Source organism: Ranitomeya imitator, chromosome 5 (assembly GCF_032444005.1).
Source record: "Ranitomeya imitator isolate aRanImi1 chromosome 5, aRanImi1.pri, whole genome shotgun sequence".
NCBI classification, from domain to species: Eukaryota; Metazoa; Chordata; class Amphibia; order Anura; family Dendrobatidae; genus Ranitomeya; species Ranitomeya imitator.
The window spans coordinates 380,090,840-380,107,600 of record NC_091286.1 but is presented as its reverse complement, the minus strand read 5'-3'; the positions used below and the strand labels follow the sequence as shown (position 1 = coordinate 380,107,600).

At 41.1% G+C, this 16,761-nt stretch overlaps 1 protein-coding gene across 5 annotated transcripts in view; it reads right to left on the bottom strand.

Moving 5' to 3' along the window:
• DST (dystonin) overlaps positions 1 to 16,761 on the bottom strand; it is a 750,022-nt gene that overhangs the window by 266,372 nt on the left and 466,889 nt on the right. For all 5 annotated transcript variants that reach the window (XM_069726740.1, XM_069726743.1, XM_069726742.1 and 2 more), the window contains 7 exons: positions 14,922 to 15,079; positions 12,269 to 12,447; positions 7,962 to 8,100; positions 7,104 to 7,297; positions 6,761 to 6,920; positions 6,224 to 6,307; positions 5,464 to 5,571 (listed from right to left, as the gene is read on the bottom strand). In XM_069726740.1, the coding sequence (XP_069582841.1) occupies positions 5,464 to 5,571; positions 6,224 to 6,307; positions 6,761 to 6,920; positions 7,104 to 7,297; positions 7,962 to 8,100; positions 12,269 to 12,447; positions 14,922 to 15,079 (1,022 nt within the window). The remainder of the gene's footprint in view (positions 1 to 5,463; positions 5,572 to 6,223; positions 6,308 to 6,760; positions 6,921 to 7,103; positions 7,298 to 7,961; positions 8,101 to 12,268; positions 12,448 to 14,921; positions 15,080 to 16,761) is intronic.

Sequence of the window (16,761 nt, the reverse complement as noted above, 5' to 3'; positions counted from 1 at the left end):
TTTCTCCTGAGTACGGTGATACCCCATATGTGGGGGTAAACTACTGTTTGGGCACATGCCGGGGCTTGGAATTGAAGTAGTGACTTTTGAAATGCAGACTTTGATGGAATGGTCTGCGGGTGTCACGTTGCGTTTGCAGAGCCCCTGGTGTGCCTAAACAGTAGAGACCCCCCACAAGTGACCCCATTTTAGAAACTAGACCCCCCAAGGAACTTATCTAGATATGTGGTGAGCACTTTGAACCCCCAAGTGCTTCACAGACGTTTACAACGCAGAGCCGTGAAAATAAAAAATCATTTTTCTTTCCTCAAAAATTATGTTTTAGCAAGCATTTTTTTAGATTCACAAGGGTAACAGGAGAAATTGGACCCCAGTAATTGTTGCGCAGTTTGTCCTGAGTATGCTGGTACCCCATATGTGGGGGTAAACCACTGTTTGGGCACACGTCAGGGCTCGGAAGTGAGGGAGCACCATTTGACTTTTTGAATACGAGATTGGCTGGAATCAATGGTGGCGCCATGTTGCGTTTGGAGACCCCTGATGTGCCTAAACAGTGGTAACCCCTCAATTCTAACTCCAACACTAACCCCAACACACCCCTAACCCTAATCCCAACTGTAGCCATAATCCTAATCACAACCCTAACCCCAACACACCCCTAACCACAACACTAACCCCAACACACCCCTAACCCTAACCACAACCCTAATTCCAACCCTAACCCTAAGGCTATGTGCCCACGTTGCGGATTCGTGTGAGATATTTCCGCACCATTTTTGAAAAATCTGCGGGTAAAAGGCACTGTGTTTTACCTGCGGATTTTCCGCGGATTTCCAGTGTTTTTTGTGCGGATTTCACCTGCGGATTCCTATTGAGGAACAGGTGTAAAACGCTGCGGAATCCGCACAAAGAATTGACATGCTGCGGAAAATACAACGCAGCGTTCCCGCGCGGTATTTTCCGCACCATGGGCACAGCGGATTTGGTTTTTCATATGTTTACATGGTACTGTAAACCTGATGGAACACTGCTGCGGATCCGCAGCCAAATCCGCACCGTGTGCACATAGCCTAATTCTAAAGGTATGTGCACACGCTGCGGATCCGCAGCAGTTTCCCATGAGTGTACAGTTCAATGTAAACCTATGGGATACAAAAATCGCTGTACACATGCTGCGGAAAAACTGCACGGAAACGCAGCGGTTTACATTCCGCAGCATGTCACTTCTTTGTGCGGATTCCGCAGCGGTTTTACAACTGCTCCAATAGAAAATCGCAATTGTAAAACCGCAGTGAAATGCGCAGAAAAAAATGCGGTAAATCCGCCATAAATCCGCAGCGGTTTAGCACTGCGGATTTATCAAATCCGCAGCGGAAAAATCCGCAGAGGACCAGAATACGTGTGCACATTCCTAACCCTAGCCCTAACCCTACCCCTAACCCTAACCCTACCCCTAACCCTACCCCTAACCCTAACCCTACCCCTAACCCTACCCCTAACCCTAACCCTAACCCTACCCCTACCCCTAGCCCTAACCTTAACCCTACCCCTAACCCTAACCCTACCCCTAACCCTATTCTAACATTAGTGGAAAAAAAAAATTTCTTTATTTTTTTATTGTCCCTACCTATGGGGGTGACAAAGGGGGGGGGGGTCATTTACTATTTTTTTTTTTATTTTGATCACTGAGATAGATTATATCTCAGTGATCAAAATGCACTTTGGAACGAATCTGCCGGCCGGCAGATTCGGCGGGCGCACTGCGCATGCGCCCGCCATTTTGGAAGATGGACGGGACCACGGCTGGATCGGTAAGTATGATAGGGTGGGGGGGGGGGACCACGGGGGGGGGGATCGGAGCACGGGGGGGGGGAATCGGAGCGCGGGAGGGGTGGAACGGAGCGCGGGGGGCGTGGAACGGAGCACGGGGGGGCTGGAATGGAGCACGGGGGGGTGGAACGGAGCACGGGGGGGGTGGATCGGAGTGCAGGGGGGGTGATTGGAGCACGGGGGGGTGATTGGAGCACGGGGGGAGCGGACACGAGCACGGGGGGGAGCGGAGCACTGGACGGAGGGGAGCCGGAGCAGTGTACCGGCCAGATCGGGGGGGTGGGGGGGCGATCGGAGGGGTGGGGTGGGGGCACACTAGTATTTCCAGCCATGGCCGATGATATTTCAGCATCGGCCATGGCTGGATTGTAATATTTCACCCGTTATAATGGGTGAAATATTACAAATCGCTCTGATTGGCAGTTTCACTTTCAACAGCCAATGAGAGCGATCGTAGCCACGAGGGGGTGAAGCCACCCCCCCTGGGCTAAACTACCACTCCCCCTGTCCCTGCAGATCGGGTGAAATGGGAGTTAACCCTTTCACCCGATCTGCAGGGACGCGATCTTTCCATGACGCCGCATAGGCGTCATGGGTCGGAATGGCACCGACTTTCATGACGCCTACGTGGCGTCAAAGGTCGGGAAGGGGTTAACACTGGCATTTTGCATGTACTATTTAATGAAGCTGCCAGTTGAGGACCTGTGGGGGGTCGATTTCTCAAACTACAGACTCTAATGTACTTGTCTTGTTGCTCAGTTGTGCAGCGGGGCCTCCCACTTCTCTTTCTACTCTGGTTAGAGCCTGTTTGTGCTCTCCTCTGAAGGGAGGAGTACACATTGTTGTAGGAAATCTTCAGTTTCTTGGCAATTTCTCACATAGAATATCCTTCATTTCTAAGAACAAGAATAGACTGTGGAGTTTCACATGAAAGTTCTTCTTTTCTGGCCATTTTGAGAGTTTAATGGAACCAACAAATGTAATGCTCCAGATTCTCAACTAGCTCAAAGGAAGGTCAGGTTTATAGGTTCTCTAATCAGCCAAACTGCTTCAGCTGTGCTAACATACTTGCACGAGGGTTTTCAAGGGTATTCTAACCATCCATTAGCCTTCTTACACAGTTAGCAAACACAAAGTACCATAAGAACACTGGAGTGATGGTTGTTAGAAATGGGCCTCTATACACCTATGAAGATATTGCATTACAAACCAGACATTTGCAGCTAGAATAGTCATTTACCACATTGACAATGTATAGCGTGTATTTGTGAATCTATTAATGTTAGCTTCATTGGAAAAAACTGCTTTTCTTTAAAAAATAAGGACATTTCTAAGCGACCCTAAACTTTTGAACGGTAGTGTAACTTGCGTTTATTTATGAAACAAACGTAAATTTGGCTAAAATTTTGCAAATTTAGCAATTTTCTAACTTTTAATTTTTGTACACTTAAATCATAGAGTGGTGTCACACAAAACTGTTAATAAATAACATTTCGCACATGTCAACTTTACATCAGCACAATTTTGGAAACTATTTTTTTTTTTTTTTTTTGCTAGGACGTTATAAGGGTTAAAAGTTGACCAGTGATTTATAATTTTTCCAACAAAATTTACAAAACCAGTTTTTTAGGGAACATCTCGAATTTGAAGTGATATGGGGAGTCAATATAACAGAAAATACCCAAAAGTGACCCCATTCTAAAAACGGCACCCCTCAAGGTGCGCAAGCACATTCAAGGAGTTTATTAACCCTTCAAGTGCTTCACGAGGACTAAAGCAATGTGGAAGGAAAGAATTAACTTTTTTCACAAAAAATTAACTTTGGAACCAATTTTTTTATTTTCACAGGGGTTTCAAAAGAAAATGGACAACAAAATTTGTTGTGCAATTTCTCCTGAGTACGTCAATACCCCATATGTGGAGGAAAGCCACTATTTGGGCCCATGGCAGGGCTTAGAAGGGAGAGAGCACCGTTTGACTTTTTGAATGCAAAATTGGCTGTAATCAATGCCGGCGCCATGTTGCATTTGGAGACCCCTGATGTACCTAAACAGTGGAATCCCCCCAATTCTAACTCCAACCCTAACCCCAACACACCTCTAACCCTAATCCCAACCCTAACCCTAATCACAATGATAACCCCAACATACCCCTAACCCTAATCCCAACCCTAACCATAACCCTAACCTCAACCCTAACACACCCCTAGCCCAAATCCTAACCCTAATCCCTACCATAATCACAACCATAACCCTAACCACAACCCTAACCTTAGCCCAACCCTAACTTTAGCCCAACACTAACTTTAGCCCAATCCTAACCCTAGCCCAACCCTAAACCTAACTTTAGTCCAACCCTAACTCTAATGGAAAAATAGAAATAAATGCATATTTTTATTTTATTATTTTTATCTAACTAAGGGGTTGATAAAGGGGGGGGGGGTTGATTTACCATTTTTTTTATTTTAACCACTGTGATAAAAATGACCAAATGCCAGCCAGCAGATTTTGGAAGGCGCACTTGCTCATGCGCCCGCCATTTTCTTCACGGAAGTAGACGCTGGCCAGGGGGGACGCATGATAGTCCAGAGACACCGGAGGTACCGGGGGGATTTGGGGGACCACATTAAATGGTCCCCCAAATCTCACTTAAATGGGAAATCTCACTTTTTTTTGTGGTCACCTTTATTCCATTAATAACAGCGATCACAACACTGGGGTCGGTAAAAACCCGAATCATGTTCTCCAGGGTCTCAGCTACCCCCGGTAGCCAAGACCATGAAGAAAAAACGATGCTGGGGGGCACTATACACTTATTTCTCAGTGCCGTTATAAAGTGGCACTGAGGCATAAGCACCCTTAACTGCCCCCATTAGAAGGCGTATCGGCGGTTTTAAGGGGCTAAAGAGATGTGTCAACTATTAGGCTGAGTGTAGCAGTTTCAACACAATCAGTGTTTTATCAGTTGTTTTATCAGGTGGACATTATCACTAAAGGACTAGGTCTAACATGCAGACCAGTCAGGCTAGTCTGTGCAGCTCTGCCCCACCACTGATTGGCACCTTGCTTACAATCACAGTGTACATAGTAACCTGCCAGTCAGGGTGTGGGTGAGGTTATACACAAAGAAGTCTTAGTTCTGCTACATTTACATCAGACAAAACAGGTATTCTATAAAAAAAAACTGCACCAAGCAGTTAGGTAACTGATACAGCACAGGATCTGCTGCTATCAGATTCCATTGCAAAAACTTGCTGACAGATTCTATTTAATGCATTTCAAGATTTCCTGAAGGAATAAAACACCAATGTCCTACAGTTCCTATGTGCATTTAGCCTCTTCATCTTCAGAAAAGAAGAAGACAGGAACGCCAGTGCCACCAATTGGAGGAGTTTCTGATTTGGCTCCTTTTGCTAAGCAGTAAAGCTCTTTATTTGGACTTTTAGCATTGACACATCCAATAGGTGGACCTAGAGTTCAACTCCACTTCCTTCCTGAAGAGGTTATTTGCATACTTAAATTCCCAGAGGAGCATTGCACGGCCTATAAGTGTCCGTACGACAACTTGGCTTTCTCCACAGGGAGAAAACTTACCCTTGGGACCACTACAAACCGCAACTAATATATAACTTACCTCTTGAATAACGATATCAGACGAGCTCTGGAAGCGTCTGCGTTTCATTGGAGATTTTTGATGCGAGTCCACAAGTGCTCTGTAAGTCATCAGCTGGAGCTCATAGTCCTATAAAACCAAAAAAAAGTTGGTTTATTTGGTTGTATTTTCTCATATTTGTTACATTTATGCCTTATTCATGTGGCCATGTTTTGGATTTGTTTGCTAGGATTCATACCTGTAGAGCCTTACACAGCACTGCACCTCGATATAAATGTGTCCCTGATTTACTTTTGCTATAAGCGCAAACCCATATGCCAGTGTGTGTTGTGAAAGATGACCCAATTTAATAAAATCATGATTTCACAAAAAAGTTTATGCTATGGAAGTCTGTGTGTATAAGTTATATGTTGCGATATTGTACTGAGTTTTAACATGAGAAATTCCTGAAAAGTGAGAATGGGCACATCTGTATGCCTGTGATTTCACATGAAGGTGTGTATGGAACATACAGTTTTCCTTCCCCATGGGCCAGACAGCTTTAGAAGAATATTTCCCTAATATGGCACCTGACCTAGTAAGCTACAGCAGCACACAAAGACCTGTGGCTGCATAATCTGGAGCAACATGGCACTCCATGAGCTGTGAAACAGACTTACGCCATAGTTCTGCAGGAGGGCCAGGATCATTTAGAAATAGGCTGAGATGAAATTATATGGTAACCATTTTTTATACTGTACATAAAGAAAATCATTTGGTAACCAAAAAATAAAAATTGTACCTTGATGGCCAGAGAATATTGTTCTGAATACTTCTGACATTCATCCATTTTACTTTGCTTCATTTCTATTTCAGAAATCAAATTCTAGAATAACAAAAAAACAGGAATGAGTAAGCATACATTCTTATAAGAAACCATTATCAGAGTGGGCATATTCAGGATTGGAAAACATGTCCAAAATGTGCACGAAACAACACAACATCCAACCGTGGGTTTGTCTGGTATTGTGAGAGGACTGAATTGGAATATATCACATAATCTGTGGACAGGTGGGGTTGATGTTTTTGGAAGAAAGCAACAATGATTTGCTAATCTTGGACAACCTCATTACTAGACAACTCTTAGTCCTGGTGGATGGAGACATTCCTGTAGGCCACATGTCACTCTAAGCAAAGCAGGAGAATTTTCAGAAATGAATGGAGAAACCATGAACATTACTTTAATTGACTCTCAAATTAATCGGTAATCAGTCAACCTTGGTATCACTGTACACAACTATTACAGACATACCGAAATTTATAGAGATATTCAAATTACCTTCTGCTGGTCCAGAAGCTTGTTAAGGGCCTTACTATCGAGCATGCCATCCTGCAACTTGCTTTGTCCTTCCTCTATTTTCTTTATCCAGGAATCGAGCCCCAAATAAGATTCTTTGTAATATTTCAGAGACGTACTTATTCCACCCAGGTCTCTTAATCTATTAAATGAATAAAACATTGTAAAAGAAACAATATCAATGCCTCACAGAATCACATAGACTGCTAGATTTTAAGAATTCACCCAGGAAAGAGACTTCTCCATGTTCTGCAAAACTTTACATTTATGACACAAGAATCTGCACTGTATGGGATGTAAAATCCTCTGACACATGTGTGCAAACCTGTTTTCAATCTGAGAGTGCACATTCTGCCACCGCTCTGCGATCTGGTCTGCCTTTTCTTTGTGCCAATCGAAGTCAAGATCCCGCTCCTTGTGCACTTTGAACATTTGATCACTGATGCTTTTGGCTTTCTGCAGTCCATCTTCCAATGCATGAAACACCTCTCTTTTCTCATCAACCTCTGATCTCCATTGCTGTTGTAAAAATGACAAATCACAGGATTTATTGTTGTTTAAATTTAAAAAAAATCACCAGTGGAGTTTTCAGGGAAAGAAGGAGTAACGAAATGTCTCATAAAAATAAGAGTTTACATTTACCACATAAATAATAAGCATCAAAAAAATACATCTTAATAAATAATAAGATTTGAGATATAATATGTAAATAATGAGTGCAGAAATCTATCACAGGGCCATGTCCAGGCGTACAGTCATTGCCAAAAGTGTTGGCATCCTTGAAGTTGCTCCAAAAAATGAAGTATTGGAACAACACACAAAAAAACAAATTGGACAGAATTTCACACAAAACCCCCAAAATGGGCCAGACATTATTGTAATTGCAATCATTTTCTGTAATAAACAATTCATTTTCTAGAACAATTTCCAGGGTGACAACACTCTTGGCCATAACTGTATGTGTTGCGAGGTCCACATATAGACCAGAATGTGCAGACTGACCTTTGGCCTCCAGACCTGAACTTCCAGGCTTAAACGTGCCTACGACAGAGTAAGTTTGGGTCAGAAGGCCAGGGGTCAGCCTGTGCATCCTGGTCTGTATGTGGACCACGAAACGCAACCAGCCTAAGGGAGGAATCCAAAAGAAAACATACAGCATGGGTTCAGACATAAAGATGCATACCTTCAATGTGGCAATCAGTCGATCAATTGAGCTTCTATCTGCAGTAATGACATCTTCTTCACACAGTTTGGTCTCATATGTTTTCACTAGAGTCTCGGCTCCTTGTGTATTCTTCAGCACAAGATTTATTGTCTTTAATCTATGATGGATAATTAAAAGAAATGTGAATAATAACTGGCTTCATTAATTGATTAAAGACTTATAATTTTTTAGATAATGTCAACACAATTGGGAAGTAAAAATGAATAAAGCAATATTTAGCAGAAGATCAAGTCAGGTAGAAAATTGATTGCCTGTATTACTTTATATACAACTCTTACATTGCTGTATCTATCTATCTATCTATCTATCTATCTATCTATCTATCTATCAACTCTATCTTCTATGTATCTGTCTGGCCAACGACTTGCTTCCTGCAGTTATCAACTATTAGACTGAGACCCAGAATGCTACAAAGCTCACGCCATAAATATACTCCTTATAGCACACATCGATTTTAGGACTAATATTTTGTGTTGTCTAGGTTTATAACATATCTTCATAAGGCTACATTCCCACAATGAGTTTTTGGTGAGTTTTTGATGTCGTAGATGTTCTGCACCTACAGGTGCTTCTCAAAAAATTAGAATATCATGAAAAAGTTAATTTATTTCAGTTCTTCAACACAAAAAGTGAAAGTCGTATATTACAAACAGAGTGATCTATTTCAAGTGTTTATTTCTGTTAATGTTGATGATTATGCCTTACAGCCAATGAAAACCCAAAAGTCATTACCTCAGTAAATTAGAATTAACAAAAAACACCTGCAAAGGCTTCCTAAGCATTTTAAAAGTTCCCTTAGTCTGTTTCATTAGGCTCCACAATCATGGGGAAGACTGCTGACTTGACAGATGTCCAGAAGGCAGTCACTGACACACTCCACAAGGAGGGTAAGCCACAAAAGGTCATTGCTAAAGAAGCTGGCTGTTCTCAGAGTTCTGTATCCAAGCATGTTGATGGAAGTATGGTAGAAAAAGGTGAACAAGCAACCGGGATAACCACAGCCTTGAAAGGGTTGTTAAGAAAAAGCCATTCAAAAATTTTGGGAAGATTCACAAGGAGTGGACGCTGCGGGAGTCATTGCTTCAAAAGCCACCACACACAGACATATCCAGGACATGGGCTACAAGTGTCACATTCCTTGTGTCAAGCCACTCATGACCAATAGACAACGCCAGAAGCGTCTTACCTGGGCCAAGGAGAAAATGAACTGGACTTTTGCTTAGTGGTCCAAGGTGTTGCTTTCACATTAAAGTAAATTTTGCATTTCATTTGGAAATCAAGGTCCCAGAGTCTGAAGGAAGAGTGGAGAGGCACACAATCCAAGCTGCTTGAGGTCTAGTGTGAAGTTTCCACAATCAGTGATGGTTTGGGGAGCCATTGCTGGTGTAAGTCCACTGTGTTTTATCAATACCAAAGTCAGCGCAGCCGTCTACCAGGAAATTTTAGAAAACTTCATGATTCCCTCTGCCGACAAGCTTTTTGGAGATGGAAATTACTCAACCTGTCCACACTGCCAAAAGTACCAATACCTGGTTTAAAAACAACAGTATCACTGTGCCTGATTGGCCAGGAAACTCACCTGACTTTAACCCCATATGGGGTATTGTCAAGAGAAAGATGAGAGACATCAGACCCAACAATGCAGATGAGCTGAAGGCTGCTATCAAAGCAACCTGGGCTTCCATAACACCTCAGCAGTGCCACAGGCTGATCACCTCTATGCCACGCTAGTAATTGATGCAAAAGGAGCCCCGACCAAGTATTGAGTGCATTTACTGAACATACATTTCAGTAGGCCAACATTTCAGATTTTAAAATAATTTTTTAAGCTGGTGTTATAAAGTATTCTAATCTACTGAGATAATGACTTTTGGGTTTTCATTGGCTGTAAGCAATAATCATCAGCATTAACAGAAATAAACACTTGAAATAGATCACTCTGTTTGTAATGACTCTATATAATATATGAGTTTCACTTTTTGTATTGTGGAACTGAAGTAAATGTACTTTTTGATGATATTCTACTTTTGTGAGAAGCACCTGTATTATGTAATTTAGGTTACTTGCATTCTTTTTCATTGCAGTTTTATTTATTGCTGGCACTGTAAAAAGCAGATTTTTGTTGCAATAGAAAATATGCAATAGAAAATTTTTTCCAAATATTCATGGTTGAAACTTAATCTAAGGATCAAGTCACATGTAAAGCGCCATGGAATAAATGGCGCTATAATAATAAATAATAATAATACCCATTCTTTTAACCTAATCAGCATAGTTGAATGATAAAATTTCAGATGCCTCCAGGGGGAGCTAGTTCACAACACATTGATTATGCAATATGATGTATAAATGTATAAACTGCAGTTTCCCCAGTGATGGATTAAATCAGCATAATTGTCCTTGCACGGGTTTATAAATTATGCAAAAAAAAAAATATGCAGACAATTTACCCTGCTTTAAAGCGACACTATGGCATTTTTTTTTCAATTTCACTTCTGTAATGGTATCACTAATGCATGTGGCCTTTCCCCAGTAATATACAATACTTACAGGATACTGTCTTCTTCTGTTTTCTACGCTGTTCCTACTGGGTTCTCCAGTTTGTGACCAGCCGAATCGCTTCAGTGTTTGCTGGGCGAGCTAAGTCTTACACTGAGAGCTTCTGGCCGTTACCTCTGACTTCCTATCAGTCAGAAGTTGTGCTCACAAGAAGGCAAAAGAGGACAGGAGCGGGGTTGGGAGAAGCAGAAGACGGCAGCTGGTAAGTATATCAGTAGTGGCAGGTACTACGCACTAGTGATACCACTCTGGCGGTGAAATTATGGCACTATAAAATAATAGTGTTTAAAAGTGGACATTAAATGTAAAGAGGACCTGTCATGTGTCCTAACTATGCCTTCCGCCATTCTACTGTATGTGGCCATTTGAAAACGTGCTATATGTACGTACTAATTCTAGCACCTTTAACAGGATACATATGAAGTATGAAGACCATAGGCCAGAAAGAACGGCCAGTGGTTTTCCAAAGGCTTGATCTGTGTGAAGATAACAAAGTCGCCATTTACCCAATACCGCGCCAGTGCCACACATTTGCTGCTCCAAAACCGTCTTCATTAAAAGGCTGCAATGGAGACATTACCTCCCCAGCACCATTGTATTTTCTGCTTAGATTGGCGGCAAAAGTCACTTCCTGTCAATGTGATGTCATCACTGCAGCCGCGTCAACAAAGATCAATGAGAGTAGTAAAAAAAGGCGGCACTGGAGAGGCAGAGGTTAAGTAAAGAAAGTTTTGCTATTTTTAAAGATATCAAGCCTTTAGGCTACTAACGTTTAAAACCGGAAACTGCTTTATAGGCTATTTACAGCTTGGTATAATTTTTTTATTTACTTCCTAAATGCAAAAGGTATGCAACTTTACGAATAATGAATTGTCAAATGTAAGAAGAAATGCAGCACTCACTCGATCCTGTTTAAAATTGTGGTTTAATCCATTACATAGAAAACATGGTTACATGCGGAGGTGCAGTGTTCATAAACTACTCCCCCGACACCTGCACCTCCACATGGAATGCATTAAACCACAAGATTAAACAAGTGCTGCATTTCTTCTTACCTTTGACAATTCACTATATGCACTTTAAGTGTTTGCACCACCCAGAAGAGATGCTGCGAGGCTAACTAAGAGGACTCTGGTAGCGTTAACACACTAAATGCTGGAACTTGGTGCTGTCTTTCAGTCCTTTATCTGAAAGATCTGCAAAAATGTTACAAATCACCAGAGCTTGTTCTCTTGACTGCACTCTCACTGTTAGAGATAGCAGCAGGGAAGTAGACAGATATTCACAGCATGGACGGAGGAAACTATCTCACGGAAAGCAAAGAAAACAGGTTATAGAAAAGGAGGAAAGCACGTGAAGAGGAAATAAGTACAGGGATGATATATTAGTTACTAAAACCTTCAGCACCATGCGCACACAGAGCTCACATCCAGCCTTTATTACTGGGAGAGACATTCCCACAGGAGAAAAAAATGAAACGTGGATCAGGCTGTAAACTGCATATCTGAAGGTCTAAAAATGAATGAAGGAATGAAAATTGCCAAATGAAACTTACAACAAATGCATTATTTAAAGGTAAGCAATAAAATATGTAAAAATCAAGTTTTTCATGTCAAAAGTGTCCATAGCTTTTAAGAATTAGTTTTAAAGAATACAATTACCGTACGTATAATAAGTACATTATAATCCTAAATAAATCCACATACTTTTCTAGGTAAATGGAAGACATGGAGTAGATTTGGCTCATAGACTGGATGACAATATTGAGCTCAGACCGTAAAGCATCAATTGATGGAGAGGCAGCAGCCTGGCTGAAGAACTCCTCACATTTATCTGTAATTGCGGCTAAATCTACTTTCAGATGGTCCAAGTCCTTCTTTAATTTCTGTGCAGATAAAAAAAAGTTTTAATACTTTAAAAACTATATTTTCATACAAGAAACCAATAGAGCAACATATTCCTAATATAATTTTAAAAAATGTGTTATTTTCCAGCTTGTTGTACCCCACTTGTCCACCAGTTGGATGACTCTATACACAGCTGGCTCCTTTAAGGAAAATCATCCAACCAAACCATGCTTTAATTAATTTAACCCCTTAGCGCAAAATGATGTACCTGTATATCAGAGCCAGGGTCAGCGTGTGTGGAAAGGGATCAGGAGCCGAGTTTTCTCCACACGAGGTGGATACTGAATATGTTGCATAACCGGTATCTAACAGCGGCAGCCAGACCTGAGCTCTGATCACTGCTGTTATCCACTACATACCATTGTCAATCTAATTTAAATACCTGCTAAAGAACCCCCATCACTGGCATCTTCGTACTCCTGTGAAGTTCGGCTACATACTGTGATTTAGACTATATACTGTAATACACTTGCAGTATAAAGTGTAAGTGATGAGACAATCGCAGGTTCAAATCCTCTAAGAGGTTAAAAAATATAATAAAAAATTTGAAAAAGTTTTTCAAAAATATAAAAAATAAAATTTGAATCATCACACTTCCTTCATAATAAAAAGAAATTAAAAATGTAAAATAAAAAAAATATTGCTCTGTCCATAAGTCTGCTCTATCAAAATAAACAATTAAAATTAATTAGACAAAACTGTTAATGCCATAAAGAGCAAAAGAATAAAAAAAAGACAGAATTTCTATTTTTCAGTCACCCTCTGAAAATAAGATCTAAATTTGTATGTACCCCAAATTGGTATCAATAGAACCTTCAGGTCACATAAGACAAAACAAGCCCTAACAGAACTCAATAAAACTCAAATAAAAACATTGCGTATCTTACACAAACCACCATTTCTTTTTTTTTATAAATGTCTGAATTTTTTTCAGCTATATAAATGAAAACAGAGAAATAGGGAGAATCACGTTTCCAGGTCAATTTCACCATGCAATGAATATTGTAAGGTTTAAAGCATCTTTACAGCTTAAGGTTCTTAAAAACACCATTCGCTAACAGCATTCTTCCAGCATTTTCTGCTCGGAAAAATTAATGGAAAAGCTCAAAAAGATGCCCAAGTGTCTTTTGGAACATTATGGAATTGTTTTTGCTTAAAAAAGCTAGAAGTTCTTCATTATTCAATGGAGTTTTCATTACAGTAAAAAAAAGTCACAAAAATTATGGGTGAACCCTTAAAAAAACGCATGTGATCAAAACCTTCTGAAAGAAACAACCAAAAAAACTACACAAAAGATGTTTGAAGAATAAAAATGGCAGTTTCCTGAAGTACATTCTGCTTAAAAAACTACCGTATTTTACAAGATGTCATGTGCACATAGCCTAAGGCTTGAGTAGAATACTGGGCTGCAATCTATTTGCCAGCATTTAAAGGAATTCTGTCACTTTGGAAAAAGCTATTTACCTGCAAATACAGGTTTAATCTGAAGTTAATTAGCGCAACATTGCTGCCCAGCTGTCCTAATGAAAGTGCGGCTACTGGGATAAAATGAACTTATCACATGGCTTTCAGTCATGGGGAACAGCCTGGAACGGCTACAGCCATTGTTCACTATATTGTGAGTGCCTGCCCTACGCAAGTCCCGGGACTTTGATCGACATCTCGCTATATACAGATTTGCTGCAGAGCCAGTTGTTAATCAAAATGCCGGAGCGGCTTACATCTGCCATTCATAAAATAGTGAGCGGTGCAGTGATCAATGACCCCTGTGACTGAAAGCTAGCAGCTCCAGCAAGGAAACAAATTAATTTTCTCCCAGTAGCTGCACTTTCAAGAAGGTGGCCAGGCAGCATTGTAATGTGAATTACATGCAGATATACCCTATATCTGCAGGTAAATAGCATTTTCCCAGCTTCTCTTTAAAGAGTGCCTCCTATTCCAGATGACATTAACAAATGGGTGTATCCTAATTCCTATGGTCAATCCGTCATATACTTTATTACCTTTATTTCTATGTAAATTTTGACATTAGGTGGCCTGTTCTACCAGGCGCTTACACTACACAAGAATTTCAAGGAGGGACACCTGATGGTTGGAAAAATGTACACAGGACCTCAGTGAAGAAAAGGAAGGTCTGCCTAAGTAGTAGACCAAGATCACAGCAGCCTTAGGACTTCTGTTACCCTGTTCCATTACAGGAACACATATATGTAATTCATGCAAGAAAGGAATCTGTTGCATAGTGGACACCCAACGTTCCTGGCACAAATAGGTGCCTGTCATGGATGTCTGACATTTTAATAGAAAATAAGAGAGAAGGTGGCACTTTTCCTCATGGCAGAAATGATAGAGTGAGTGGATGAGCATCCCAGGCGGAGTCGCTCAAATATAGGTGTGAATAAAACGTGTCACCCAAGAGTTGCAGTAAAATCCCGCTGTCAGCTTGACCTACCTCTTGATCAGAGATTCTCAGGGCACTTTCATGTAGATCATCTCTGTCTAGTGGTGTTCTGATATGTCGAATAAGCCGTTCCTCACTGTTTTCCAGGCGGAGACGGAAGTTTCTAATCTCAGAGGTATACAGGTTGTAAACAGATTCTTCTTGTTCCTCTGTTGAAAATTAAATATAAATGTTTTTTGTTGTCATTCATAATATGATTTATGTCCTGTATTAAAGCACTCTGGAGATCCATATTGTTCTGTATTCATTGTACTGTATTGAACCTGTCAATTCACTGCAACATAATCTGCCAGAGTCTAACATTAGCTATCAATGCGACCAACAGTTATCAAATTTCATATCAAGCTATATATATATAGATATATATATATAGAGAGAGAGAGAGAGAGAGAGAGAGATAGCCATATATATTTATATCTTGATATAAAATTATATATATATATATATATCTATATATATATATCTATATATATATATATATATAGATATATATATATAGATATATATATATATATATATATATCTGCTATATAATTGTCTAAGGGTCACTTCCATCTGTCTGTCTGTCCTTCTGTCACGGTTATTCGTTCGCTGATTGGTCTCGCCATCTGCCTGTCATGGCTGCCGCAACCAATCAGCGACGGGCACAGTCCGGAAGAAAATGGCCGCTCCATACTCCCCGCAGTCAGTGCCTGTCGCCCGCATACTCCCGTCCGGTCACCGCTAACACAGGGTTAATGCCGGCGGTAACGGACCGCGTTATGCCGTGGGTAACACACTCCGTTACCGCCGCTATTAACCCTGTGTGTCCCCAACTTTTTACTATTGATGCTGCATATGCAGCATTAATAGTAAAACGATCTAATGTTAAAAATAATAATAATAATAAAAAAAAAACTTATTCTCACCTTCCGTTGTCGCGTCCTCTCCTCGGCACTGCAAGCGGCAGGTTCCGCTTCCAAAGATGCTATGGGAGAAAGACCTTCCATGACTTCATGGTCATGTAACCGTGACATCATGGAAGGTCCTGCGCTCATACCAATCCTGGGACCGGACACCGCACACAAGCGCCAGAACTACAACGGGCTCTTCGGATGGTGAGTATGTTTATTTTTTATTTTTTAACCTGTTACATACGTGACTGGGCAATATACTACCTGGCAGGACAATATACTACATGTCTGTGCTGTATACTACGTGACTGGGCAATATACTACGTGGCTCTGTGCTGTATATTACGTGGCTGTGCAATATACTACGTGACTGGGCAATATACTACGTGGCTGGGCAATATACTAGTTGACTGGGCAATATACTACGTGACTGGGCAATACACTACGTGGCTGGGCAATATACTACGTGGCTGGGCAATATACTACGTGGCTGGGCAATATACTACGTGGCTGGGCAATATACTACGTGACTGGGCAATATACTACGTGGCTGGGCAATATACTACGTGGCTGTGCAATATACTACGTGACTGGGCAATATACTACGTGACTGGGCAATATACTACGTGGCTGGGCAATATACTACGTGGCTGTGCAATATACTACGTCGCTGTGCAATATACTACGTGGCTGGGCAATATACTACGTGGCTCTGTGCTGTATACTACGTGACTGGGCAATATACTACGTGACTGGGCAATATACTACGTGGCTGGGCGATATACTACGTGGCTGGGCAATATGCTACGTGACTGGGCAATATACTACGTGACTGGGCAATATACTACGTGGCTGGGCAATATGCTACGCGGCTGGGCAATATTCTACGTGGCTGGGCAATATTCTACGTGGCTGGGCAATATACTACGGGGCTGACC